The 14,714-nt window shown below is 36.5% G+C and overlaps 1 protein-coding gene across 1 annotated transcript in view; it reads left to right on the forward strand.

Annotated features, from left to right (window-relative positions):
* Positions 1 to 14,418, forward strand: part of LRRC66 (leucine rich repeat containing 66) — a 43,944-nt gene extending 29,526 nt beyond the window's left edge. The window contains exon 5 of the mRNA XM_077477505.1: positions 1,138 to 14,418. Within this exon, the coding sequence (XP_077333631.1) occupies positions 1,138 to 9,431 (8,294 nt within the window). The 3' untranslated portion in view covers positions 9,432 to 14,418. The remainder of the gene's footprint in view (positions 1 to 1,137) is intronic.
* The last annotated feature ends 296 nt before the right edge of the window (positions 14,419 to 14,714 follow it).

The raw sequence follows: 14,714 nt of genomic DNA on the forward strand, positions 1-14,714 counted from the left end.
ACCTGAAGCTTTTTGCCTCACGCTCCAAAAACTACAAGATTAAGGCATCTGCAGTCCCAAAGATTTCAATGAGAGTGCCTTTAAGGCTTAAAGTGGAATTACACTGTATCTGAGTGCCACAAATCAAAAACACAATTTAATTCAATTGTAACATCCAAAAAAAACTCACCCATCCATCCATGTCTCTAAAAACCAAACACATATGAATTAAACAGGTTCTGGGGCTGGTGGTAATTAAATTCACTTAGTGCCTTACCTGCATAAAATTAGCCTCAGAACCTGTGTAATTAATATGTGTCCGGTTTTAAAGGGATGAGGTGGCACCTCTACTCCATGCTTTATTTCATGGCTGCAGCCATCTTGATTATGGGCAGATGATTTGTGTAGCGTTTACTTCCTGGAATCCATCTGCCATCTGAGTAAACCCTTTTTCGCTTCCTGAAGACTCCTAGGATGTATGACATAATTTGCCTACACAAACCAGGAAGAAACAGTAGAAATGTAAAAAAACAAAACAAAAAAAGTTTAAAACAAGTAAATATTATATACTTTCCTATCTATTTACTAATGCTAGCAGCACAAGGATTAAAACTAGTCACTGTTGGTTGAGAGCGTGAAGTTCCACTTTAAAGGGATTGTAAACCTTCGTGTTTTTTCATCTATGCATCCGTTTTTCTTACCTGAGCCCTTGAACTGGAACCAATGATATGGGCTTTCTGTTGGCTAAAACAAAAACACCTAAAGCTTGAATATACCTTGAATATACCTATACAATGCTTCTAAAGTGCTTGTGTGCTTGAAGTGCTTCATGTGATAGCTGTATCTTGTTTGTAATTGAAAACTCTCTATTATCTTGCATGCTAAGTTTGATGGGTGAATTTTTGTTTAATTTTAAATGCAACTGGCGAACGTTGAAAATGAAATCCCTCTATTATGTTTGTAAGTTGATTATTAATCCTCTTTCAAAATTGTTGAAAAGGGTAGCCAAATAAGTGAATGTCCATCATACATTCACTGTGTGAATTGCACAGCATATCCTTATAAATAGGCCCCTGATACAGAAACCTAAATACAAATGTTATGTTCTAAAAGTTAATCCTCATTTTCATGTGTTTATGATTTGTCACTATTTTGCAGGAAATAAGGATATACTATGGTGGACTCCACATGGTATTATTTCAACTGAAAGACAAAATACCAATTATTACCTCAGCAACACAAATAGTCTAATAATAAAACAGGCGGAGGATTCTGATGAAGGTCTGTATCTTTGCCTTACAAATGCTGCAAGGATTGCATATCAGGTGGGCATACAAGTAAATAACCTAAAAAGTATAAGGAGGAGTCCAAGAGATCTACAATTGAGGAATGTTCGAATGCAAACTCAACAAAACTTTGATCTAGCGGTTTCCCTTTCAGTTATAGTAACATTCCTGATTGCCTTTTTTCTGGGTGTATTCATAAGACCATACCTGGAGAGTTTATGGAGAAAGTGGTGCAAGTCAAAAAATGCAGAAGCACAACATTCAGATGAAGTTTATGAAAATGAAGGATTTACGCCAGACTTTACAACAAGAAAACATGGTGCGAAGAGTAATGTGAATAGTTTACCACAGAACAACACAGGACAAACTTATGAAATGAATGATAATTACAAACTGGAAACAGAAAATATTTCACAAAGACAGGAGCGTGCTATAGATGTTGAATTCCCCACATGTAATGCTGTTCAGGAAATAGGTGAAGACATAAATAAGCCTGCTAATAGACTGCCTAGAACAAAACAAGTAAAATGGGCCAGCAATGAAGACTTTAGTGCAAACGTGAACCTTAAATATTTAATGTCTTTAATTAAACCTATTAATTTCATAGTTTTAGACTCCTCTATGCCAGATATGGTATATGATCATCAATCAAATAACACAATTGCTGAGGACTTTAATCACATTAGTGGCCACACAAATGATGACACTACCAAGATGTCTGATGACAGCTGTTCTTCTGATGAAGGTTCTAGCTTTTCTTTGGGTTCAGAGTATGACGTTTCAGATAATGATAGCATAGTAAATGAAGTTTTGCAGGAGACAAAACAAGGTGGACAGGATGACACTGAAAATGTCCAAGGTCCAACAATTAACCTCAAACATTTGATATCTTTATTAAAACCTATTCACATCATAGTGCCAGACTCTACAGTTCCTGTAATATCAAAAAGTCCCAAACAAAATAAAGATACTTTCAAGACATTATATGATACAAATTCATCTGATGAAAGTTATATTTACGCATTTGATTCGGAATATGAATTTTCAGACGAAGACGAAATACGAAATGTTAATGTATTGGAAACAAAGAAAAGCAATGTCAGTCCTACAGTGAAAGTTCCAGAGTCAACCACAACCCAAATAGTAAAGAGTCCTAAACAAAAGCAGTTTTTCCCATTAACTATGCCTGAAAATCCGGAAAACAGAATGGGGAATTTGGAACACTTTTCTTATATGCATGATCAAGACAAACAAATAACAGATAATCAGTGCAAATCTCCATTACCTAATATATCTAGAATCCATTATACAACTGCACTAAATGATAGCAGTTTCTCAGATGAAGAGTCAAACATTTCTGTCAATTCAGATAACAATTTTTCAGCTGAAGATGCATGTATTGGTTATAATTTCCTAAAAACCCAAACACAGTTGGCTAATGAGACTCTTAGTCCTACAGTAAACCTTAAACATTTGATATCCTTATTAAGGCCCATTAACATCACAATTCCAGATTCGACCATGCCTACAGTCATTAGGACTTCTACACAACAGCAGTCGTTTCCAATTAATATTTCTAGATATCCAGCAAACAAAATGGAAAATACTGACATTTCTTCTGATAATCATGATAAAGACAACAGTATACAAGTGGAGCGAAGTGAATGTTATTTACAAAGCACAGAACCTAGAAATCAATATTCAGATTCAAAGAACTCCATAGAGGTTATCTGGCCAGCATATCACAGTAGTTCATCTGAGGATAGTTCAAATGATACTGATGATTCAGATCAAGCTACAAGTTCTGTTATGACTAAACCATTAGCAAGCAAATGGGTAAGCAATGAGAATGTATATCCTACAGTGAAGCTCAGACAAATAATATCTAATTTAAAACCTATTCAAATCAAAGTTCCAGATGCTTGCCATTATTCAGAAACACTTGTGAGTCCTAAGGAGGATTTTGAGGTTACTTCCGAGAAGCTGTATTATTACAGTTCATCTGATGAACATTCAAATGACTCTGTTGATTCTGACCATGACAGTACATTTGCATTTGTGACTAAGACTTTCCCTGTACCAGCACCAAGAAAAAGGGCAGACAGTGAAAAGCTTTATTATAGTGTGAACCTCAAAAATATAATATCTTCATTAAAACCTATTCATATCAACATTCCAGATTCAACCTATTATTCAGATACTCTAGTAACTGTTAAGATGAAAACAGAGGTTACACAAAACCTGTATGGCCAACGTTTATCGGAAACTTCTAATGATTCTGCTGACTCAGAACATGAAAGTTTTGATGAAGATGTCATAATAAGTCCTAATGTTTATGAACCGATGGCAACAGAACTGAAAAATCATGAGGATCTTACTCCAGTGGTAAACCTCAAATATATAATTTCATCATTAAAACCTCTGAATATCAAATATCCAGACACAACCAATCTTCTTGTGAGCTCAGATAAGAATAACGAAATTATGTTGTATGACAGAAGTTCATCCGATGAAGAATTTAATTATTTGGATGATTTAGAACAGGAAGATTCCTACAAAAATGTAATAAGGGGCCAAAGCTTACCAAGACCAATATCAAATGAAAGTTCAAATGATTCAGTGGATTCAGAAAATGATGGTTCAACAGAAGATGTCATATGTCAACTTAACTTGACTACAGCAATGCCAGCAGACTGGGAAAAGAGTGTGAATGTTTATCCTACAGTGAACCTAAAACATGTAATATCATCATTAAAGCCCTTTCATATCAACGTACCAGACTCAACCAATTATTCAGATCCTCAAGTGTTTCCAAAGCAAAATATAGAGGCTACCCAGAAACAGTTTGACAGCACTTCTTCCGATGAGAGCTCAAATGATCCTTTTGAGTCAAAGTATGAAAGTTCAGATGAAGAGGTGGTAAGGACTCCTGCTTTGCTTCCAACAACAGGAACAGAATGGGGAAGCATTGAGGATCTTCATCCTACAGTAAACCTTAAGCAGATAATCTCTTCATTAAAACCAATTAATATTAGCATTCCTGATACAACATGTAATTCTGATATTCTTGTTAAGAACGATACAGATGTTTCCCAAAAGCTGTATGACTTTAGTATCTCTGAAACTACAACGTCTGAAAGTTCTAATGATTCTGCTGACTCAGAAAATGAAGATTCAGATGAAAAAGTTAAACAAAGTATTATTTTGCCGGAAGCAACAACAAAATGGAAAAATTATGACTATCCTACTGCCACAGTGAACCTCAAACATGCAATATCTTCGTTAAAGCCCTTTCATATCAACATACCAGACTCAACCAATTATTCAGATCCTCAAGTGTTTCCAAAGAAAAATATAGATGCTACCCAAAAACTGTTTGACGGCACTTCATCTGATGAGAGCTCAAATCATCCTTTTGATTCAATGTATGAAAATTCAGATGAAGAGGTGATAAAGGCTCCTGCTTTTCTTGTAACAACAGGAACAGGATGGGTGAGCAGTGAAGATCTTCCTCCTACAGTAAACCTCAAACAGATAATGTCTTCATTAAAACCAATTCATATTAACATTCCTGATACAACATGTAATTTAGATATTCTTGTTAAGAAGGATATAGATGTTGCCAAAAAGCCGTATGACTTTAGTATGTCTGATACTACAGCATCTGATAGTTCTGATGATTCTATTGAATCAGAACATGAAGGTTCAGATGAAGAAGTTAAACAGAGTATTATTGTTCCTGAAGCAACAACAGAATGTAAAAACCATGACTATCCTACGGCTACAGTGAACCTTAAACATGTTATATCTTCATTAAAGCCCATTCATGTCAATGTTCCAGACCCAACCAATTATACAGATCCTCAAGTGTTTCCAAACAAAAATATAGATGCTACCCAAAAACTGTTTGACGGCACTTCATCCGATGAGAGCTCAAATGATCCTTGTGATTCAACGTATGAAAATTCAGATGAAGAGGTGATGAAGGCTCCTGCTTTGCTTGTAACAACAGGAACAGGATTGGTGAGCAGTGAGGATCTTCCTCCTACAATAAACCTCAAACAGATAATGTCTTCATTAAAACCAATTCATATTAACATTCCTGATACAACATGTAATTTAGATATTTTTGTTAAGAAGGATATAGATGTTGCCAAAAAGCCGTATGACTTTAGTATGTCTGACACTACAGCATCTGATAGTTCTGATGATTCTGCTGAATCAGAACATGAAGGTTCAGATGAAGAAGTTAAACAGAGTATTATTGTTCCTGAAGCAACAACAGAATGTAAAAACCATGACTATCCTATGGCTACAGTGAACCTTAAACATGTTATATCTTCATTAAAGACCTTTCATGTCAATGTTCCAGACCCAACCAATTATTCAGATCCTCAAGTGTTTCCAAAGAGAAATATAGAGGCTACCCAGAAACAGTTTGACAGCACTTCTTCCGATGAGAGCTCAAATGATCCTTTTGATTCAAAGTATGAAAGTTCAGATGAAGAGGTGGTAAGGACTCCTGCTTTGCTTCCAACAACAGGAACAGAATGGGGAAGCATTGAGGATCTTCATCCTACAGTAAACCTCAAACAGATAATGTCTTCATTAAAACCAATTCATATTAACATTCCTGATACAACATGTAATTTAGATATTCTTGTTAAGAAGGATATAGATGTTGCCCAAAAGCCATATGACTTTAGTATCACTGATACTATAGCATCTGATAGTTCTGATGATTCTACTGAATCAGAACATGAAGGTTCAGATGAAGAAGTTAAACAGAGTATTATTTTTCCTGCAGCAACAACAGAATGTAAAAACCATGACTATCCTACGGCTACAGTGAACCTCAAACACGTTGTATCCTCATTAAAGCCCTTTCATGTCAATGTTCCAAACTCAAGCAATTATTCAGATCCTCAAGTGTTTCCAAAGAAAAATATAGATGCTACCCAAAAACAGTTTGACAATACTTCATCTGATGAGAGCTCAAATGATCGTTTTGATTCAAAGTATGAAAGTTCAGATGAAGAGGTGATAAAGACTCCTGCTTTGCTTGTAACAACAGGAACAGAATGGGTGAGCAGTGAGGATGTTCTTCCTACAGTAAACCTCAAACAGATAATGTCTTCATTAAAACCAATTCATATCAAAGTTCCAGAGGCAGACCATTATTCAATTTTTCCTTTCCAAACAAATATACATACAAAGGATAACCACCCACTGTATGACAGTACTTTATCTGATGAAGGCTCAAACAATTATGTTAGTTCAAGTGAAGATATCAGGAGTGGATCTTATGTAGCAGACACAGCAGAAATGACTCCAAATCTCTATGGCAGTTCATCTGATGAAGATTCAAATGAATCATCTGACTTAGAATGTGAAAGTTTAGATGGAGAAATGAGGAGTGCCATTTTGCATATTCCAACCTTGAAAGAAGCAGAAAACAATGAGAATATGTATGCTACAATAAACCTCAAACATGTAATATCTTCATTAAAACCCATGCATTTTGCTGTTTCAGATTCAACCCCTTATTCAGATACTCTTGTGCATTCAAAGAAAAATAAAGAGGAGGTTACCCAAAGTTCATACAACAGTATTTCATCTGATGATCTGTCAAATGATTCTTCACATTCAAGGTATAAGGGTTCAGATGAAGAGGTGATAATGAGTTCAGCTTTGCTTAAACCACCAACAGTATGGGTAAACGACAAGACCCATACGCCTACAGTAAACCTTGAACATGTAATATCTTCATTTAAACCAATTTGCATTGTAGTTGCAGATTCCTACAAGAGTACTACAGTGGTTACCCCAAAGCTGTATGACAATAGTTCATCTGATGAAAGTTCAAATGATTCTGCCGATTTGGAGCATGAATGTTCAAGTGAACATTTGATGACCTTTCCAATGCCTAAACTGATACAGACAGGACAAGAAAGCAATGAGAATGTCTGTCCTACAGTTAACTTAAAGCATTTAATATCTTTAATAAACCCTATACAAATCAAAGTTCCAGACGCAACATGCTATCTAGATATTGTCACAAGTCCTAAGGAGAATATAGAGACTACTAAACCGAAGCTGTATGACTACAGTCCTTCTGATGAAAGTTCAAATAGTTCTGTTGATTCTGAGCATGAAAGTTCAGCTGAGGATATTATAAGAACCACTAATATACCCAAATGTATTCCAACATGGGCAAGCAATGAAAATCTTAGTTTTACAGTGAACCTGAGGCATTTAATGTCTACTTTTAAACCACTTGATATCACAGCTGAAAATTCAACCAAATATTTAGGTACTTCTTTGATCCCAAATAGAGATACAGAAGTTTTGCAAAAGCTGTATGGTGACATTTTACCTGATACACTTCCAAATGATTCTGATAATTCAGATAGTAAAGTTTCAGAAGATGTGGTAATTTCTAACTTACCTGAAACAGTGTCAACAAAATTACCAAGCAATGAGAAGGTCTATACTACGGTGAATCTCAAGAATGTAATCTCTTTATTTAAACCCATTTCTATTAAACATATACATTCAACAAATTATTCAGAGTCATTTATAATACCCACAAAGGCTGTAGAAGTATCCAAGGAGCTATATAAAAACAGTTCATCTGATGAAAGTTCTTCTGAATCAGGACATGAAGGCTCATATGAGGTAACTAACCACAGTATGCGCAATAACAGTTCAACTGATGACGATTCAACTGATGAAGAGTCAATGCTTAAAGATTCGCAGAAAAGCATTCTATTAGTTCAGCATTCTACTTTAGCTAAACCAACACCAACAGAATGGGCAAGAAATGAGAACCCTAGTCATATGGTGAATCTCAGACATATAATATCTTTATTAAAACCCGTTAAAATCAAAATTCAGGACTCAGCCTATCATTCAGATTCTCCAAAGAATGATAATAGCTCACATGATAATAGTTCTGCTGATTCAGAACATGAATATCCAGATAAATCTGTGATAAAGAGTTATTCTTTGCCCAAACTAACACCAACAAAAAAAGTCCCAGAATCAAACCTGTATGAAGACACACCCATGACTTCAAAGAAGAATATAGAGGTTATTTCAAATACAGGCAATAATATCAGCCTACCCAATGAATATTCAAATTATTTTATGGATTCTGATCATGAAGGCTCTGTAGAATATATGGAAAGGAGAACAGAACAGGAAAGACAGAGGCATGTTTATCCTACAGTGAATATAAAACATTTGATATCATTAATAAAACCTATTCGGATCAAAGTTCCAGATGCAGCTCACTATTCAGATACTCTTAAGAGTTCAAAGAAGAAAAACAAGGTTACTGCTGAAAAACACGTTGACAACAGTTCATCTGATGAAAGTTCAAAGGATTCTAGTGATTCAGAACATGAGAATTCAATTGAAAATATGAGTTCTAAATTGGCTAAACCAACATTAACAGAATGGGCAAGCACTGAGATAGCCTATCCTACAGTAAATCTGAAAAATGTAACATCTTTACTTAAACCAATAAATATAATAGCCCCAGACTCTGCAGTGCCTGAAGTGCCAACATGGAGGCCATTTTTCTCAGACATCACTAGATATAAAGAAAATCAAACAGATAATTTTGAAAAATATCAACCGGTCAGCCATTCTTTCAGTCAACCTAAAAGTAAGTTACATAATAAACATTATAAACACAATTTTTCATATGCTTTCAAGAATTCCAGCAAAAATAAAAATGTAATTTTAACCTCATATAAGAAAATGTTATCAAACAATACATCAGATAATATTGATGAGTGGAGTCATAAAGGATTAAATATAAGTGATACAACAAATTCTGATCTCCTTACATCAAACTTGGCTGCACGGGCAAGTAATGAAGATGATGCTCCTGTGGTTAATCTTAAAAATGTGATGTCATTATTAAAACCAGTTAAATTTGTTGATCCAGAACTAACAATGACTGAACTAGTTAAACATCCTCCACCCGTCCCACCAAGAAAGTCTAGAAAAAAGTTTCAGGAACAATCATCCCTCCGCTTTCATGAAAAGCCAATGGAATCAAGATTCCCTGTACAATACTCTACAGTTTCCAAAGACTTATCACAGAAAGATCTGATCAAATTTGATACGGATGACCTTGAGGAAGTTGTACTTTAAAGAGTTTTTGATGCTTTTTTTGATCACATGAAATCTGAACAATTGATCATGGCACCCTTCTCAAGTCTGTGATCTATATTGATGTTAATACTGCTGTTTGCTTTTTATATTATGTATTACTATATAACAGAAAAGGTTTATTTAACAACCCTTATACCATAGTACTCCTGATTCTTTTTAAGTATTTAAAATATGCCTGATTAAGATGTATTATTCTCTAAACGGAGACTGCATTCAGGATAACATCAACCATAAAGATTAATTTATCTTAAAGCAGAACTACACTACATCTGAGAATCATAAACCAAAAAAGCTATTTAATTATTTTTTAATATTCAAAGCAAACTCAACCATCCATCCATGTCTCCAAAAACAGCCTCTTAGCATTTCTGGCTGTGGCCATCTTGAGTAAGGGCAGAGGATTCAAGAAGCATTTACTTCCTGGAATCCATCTACCCTTAGCAAGGCATGCATGCAGAAGAGTGTGCTTAGGTGGGAAAGCCCCTCCAGAAGACTCCTGAGATTATGACATGATTTACCCAGGCCTGGAAACCAGGAAGTAACTGAATATATATAAAACAAAAAAAAAAGTTAATATACTTTCCTATCTTTGTACTAATGATAGCAGCATTAGTATTAAAATTAATCAATGTTAATTTAGAGGGTTAAGTTCTGCTTTAAAGGAATCCCCTTACAATAGAAACACAGAGGTGTCCATTGCTGACCTCTTCCTGGAAAAAAGCTAGTTGATTGGTTGTTATATTGGACCATTTCCGATACTTTGTCACTAACCAGAACAAGTATGCTGATACAGACTCTCTACTCTCCTATATCTTTCCTGATCTGTAAATTATACTAAAATCAGTAAATCAGAAAAAAATAAAGACATCAGGCCAGCCTAACAGTCAGAGAGGCAGGCCAGCAATGGCAGTTCTCACTTTTCACTTCGAATAGATGCCATCACAGGTGAAGTTACATGATTTTAACCGCTTGCTGACCTGCCGCCGCAGTTATACTGTGGCAGGTTGGCTCGGCTGCATGAATCACCGTAGCTGTATGTCAGTTCCTTGAACAGCTACAGCAGGTGCGTACGCGTGCAGTGCGTCGTTGGGTCCCATACACTTTGCAGGCGGCCATGATGTCTGCCTGCCTCCCACTATCACTCCACAGCGAGTCAGAATTTGTATCTGTCAATGTAAACACACAGATACCTGTTCTGACAGGGGAGTAGAGAGAGATCGTCTGTTCCTAGTGATCAGGAACAGCAATCTTTCTGTACTCCCTGTCAATACACTCCCCCTACAGTTAGAAACATCTCCCCAGGGAACACTTAACCCCTTGATCGCCCCCTAGTGTTAACCCCTTCCCTGCCAGTGCCATTTATACTGTAATCAGTGGCTATTTTTAGCTCTGATCACTGTAATAATGTCTCTGGTCCCAAAAAAGTGTCAAAAGTGTCAGATCTGTCTGCCGCAATGTCGCAGTCCTGCTAAAAATCACTGATCACCGCTGATCACTGCCATTACTAGTTAAAAAAAAAAAGTATAATAAAAATGCCATTAATATATCCCCTATTTTGTAGACACTATAACTTTTGCGCAAACCAATCAATATACGCCTATTTCGTTTTTTTTTTTACAAAAATATGTAGAAGAACACATATTGGCCTAAACCGATGAAGATTTTTTTTTTTTTTTTTTGGGGTATTTATTATAGCAAATAGTAAAAACTATTTATTTATTTTTTTCAAAATTGCTCTTTCTTTAGTTTATAGCGCAAAAAATAAAAACCACTCTGTGGGGAAAAAAAGGATATCAAGTTTGTTTGTGTACAGCAGCGCATGGCCTAGCAATTGTCAGTTAAAGCGACACAGTGCCGTATCTCAAAAAATGGCTTGGTCATTAAGGGGGTAAATCCTTCCAGGGCTGAAGTGGTTAAATTCCATTTTAAGTACCAGATTTCTGTATCTGGCTAGGCCTACTTCTGCCTCAGATTACATGGTCTGCTGTGTCCAGTCTTATCTATAGTACAAAATGTCAAAACCAGGCCTTTGAGGTTCTAGTGGATAAAATACATGCATACATTACACAAATCCACACAACCGAGGCATGGGTAACAAACCATTTTAATGGCTTATTAACCATTTAAGCCCCAGACCATTTTCCAGCTAAAGGACCAGGACCCTTTTTGCGATTCTGCACTGCGTCGATTTAACTGACAATTGAGCGGTTGTGCGACGTGGCTCCCAAACAAAATTGGGGTCTTTTTTTTTCCCCTCAAATAGAGCTTTATTTTGGTGGTATTTGATCACCTCTGCAGTTTTTAATTTTTGCGCTATAAACAAAAATAGAGCAACAATTTTGAAAAAAATGCAATATTTTTTACTTTTGCTATAATAAATATCCCCAAAAAATATATAAATTTTTTTTTTTCCTCAGTTTAGACCGATACATATTCTTCTACATATTTTTGGTAAAAAAAAATCGCATTAAGTGGTTATTGATTGGTTTGTGCAAAAGTTATAGCGTCTACTTAATAGAGGATAGTTTTATGGCATTTTTATTAATATTATTTTTTTTACTAGTAATGGTGGTGATCAGCAATTTTTATTATGACTGCGACATTATGGCGGACACGTCGGACAATTTTGATACATTTTTGGGACCATTGCCATTAATACAGCGATCAGTGCAATTAAAAATGCACTGATTACTGTAAAAATGTCACTGGCAGTGAAGGGGTTAACCACTAGGGGGCAGTGTAGGGGTTAAGTGTGAGTGTGTGTTTTTTTTACTGTAGGGGGCGTGGCTTGGCGTGTGATGTCACTGATCGTCTTTCCTTATGACAGGGAACAGACGATCAGTGACAACCTCACTAGGAAGCACGGGGAGAGGTTTGTTTACACTTACCTCTCCCCGTTCTTCAGCTCTGTGACCCGATCACGGGACACAGGCGGCAAACGGGTCCACGGGTCCCGCAGCCATGGTCACGGAGCTCAGGACCAGGTCGTGAATGCACCGCCGGCGGCACGCCCAACCCACGGCTGGGCTCTTAAAGGGCAACGTGCCTGTGCCCAGACGTGCCATTCTGCCGACGTATATCGGCGCGAGGCGGTCCTTAAGTGGTTAAAAGGTCACCACATCTAAATGGCATATTTTTCACAGACTATTTTCTATAAAAACAGAATTCAACTAGAAATTCGATTAGCTTAATGTAAATATGTTAATGTTTTAAAACATTGTTTCTGTATATAGTTTTGCAAGTTACACGAAAAATTACTTAAATATTATAACAGTAACAAAACATGCTCACTGAAATATGCTACAGTTTTCATAAAGGGTTAGTTTACCTTTACCAAAAAACTGCCTATACAGATAAGGGACATCTGTAGATAAAAACCAACTGTGCAGCTCTGACTAATGTTGAATATCACCCTTGCTATAGGTGTAGGCCATTTACGTACCTCCTGAAGCCAGATTAGAATACTCTCAGGAAGATGCTATGACGTTGCAAAGAGAGGCCTAGCCATTACTGCTCACCTCCTCCATCACAGGAGCGAGCTCTCAGATGCTGAGCTCAGTGCTACTGCATCAGGGGAGAAAAAGAGTATGTGAGGGGGTTTAAATTAGCGAAAAAGCTCACTTCTGTGATGAAAGAGGTGAGCAGTATTCACTAGGCCTCACTTAGCAAGGTCCTAGCAATTTAGTCAGAGCTGCCAAACATACCTTACCTGCATAGGCAATTTTTTTTGTAAAGGTGGACTAACCCTTTAAACATCATTTACAATTAATATGTGGCAGGGGCAGACTCAGGATTTTACATTATTTTAAAGAAAAGGATCGCATAGTGGGGAAAACTTACTACATCCAGACTTTCTTTCTTGTAATTCCATAGAAGGAACAGCTAGTATTCTGCATGGCACAGTGATAACAGTTTTGCCTTTAGTTTAACCTCTTTGCAACAGCGCCTCATGGTCCTTTAAGAGGCCTAGGATGCCAGAAAGCAGGGTGGGGTTTTATGATCATGTGGCCTCCATGATTGACTGTTGCGAGTGGTCACATGATCTGAAAGCTCCTTTCCATTAGCCACCGGTAACTGTGTCGAGAGCACGCAGGGTGTGCGCTCTCGGCACAACTCTATTTACACTAATTCATGCAAATATGCAACCGCTCGGCACGAAGGCCCACCCACTGAGAGGCTGCATGTTTGCATGTGGCCGGCACCAAGGGGTTAAAAGAACTTTTGCATACACTTTTGCATATCCACTGTATATTATTTAAAATGTTTTCATTAAATTGCTTATCCTCTCTTCTGAATTTAGTTACATTAATTGTTAAAATGAAATTAAATTAAATGTTTTTGTTAGTATGCATTATAAAGTGTATCTAAAGCTAAGAACAAAAATATATTATATTAAAAAGTACTAGTCTGTAGATGTTGTGTCTGTATTAAGTTTTAGGCACTTTTTCCTTTATTTTCACCTTTCGACCCTGCGTGACACAGTGTTAGCAATACAGAACACCTCTCTTTTTTTTCAATATAGGGGGTTGTTTTGTAGTCCATGAAAGAGAGCTTAACACAATATAAATGATTACAGTCTGCACTGGAAATTATTATCTCACAAGGTTTCAGACAGAATCAATTGGTATATTTTTGCGCTTCGCACGAAGTTATAACAAAATACTTGTTCATGCTTGTTTAATGACTCAGAAAGTATGTAGACCTTTGCAGCATGGCCATAAGTATTTTCAGGCGAGGTCAGATGCCAGACTCTACTCCGCCACAGGCTTCTTTTAAAAAACATACAGTACCTTGAAAAAGTTTTCATACCCTTGAAAATCTCCACATTTTATCACGTTACAACCAAAAATGTAAATGTATTTTTTTATTAGGATTTTTGTCACACAAAGTGGAATATAATTGTGACGTGGAAGGAAAATGATGAATGGTTTTCAATTTTTTTTTACAAATAAATATGTGAAAAGTGTGGCGTGCATTTGTATTCAGCCCCCCTTTACTCTGATACCCCCAACTAAAATCTAGTGGAACCAATTGCCGTCAGAAGTCACCTAATTCATAAATAGAGTCCACATGTGTTTAATTGAATCTCAATATAAATGCAGCTGTTCTGTGAAGCCCTTAGTGGTTTGTTAGAGTACCTTACTGAACAAACAGCATCGGGAAGGCCAAGGAACACACCAGACTGGTCAGGGATAAAGTTGTGGAGAAGTTTAAAGAAGGGTTAGGTTATAAAAAAATATCCCAAGCTTTGAACATCTCACG

Source organism: Lithobates pipiens, unplaced genomic scaffold (genome assembly GCF_037356315.1).
Source record: "Lithobates pipiens isolate NorthernLeopardFrog02 unplaced genomic scaffold, aLitPip1_a1.2 Scaffold_13, whole genome shotgun sequence".
Taxonomy (NCBI): Eukaryota; Metazoa; Chordata; class Amphibia; order Anura; family Ranidae; genus Lithobates; species Lithobates pipiens.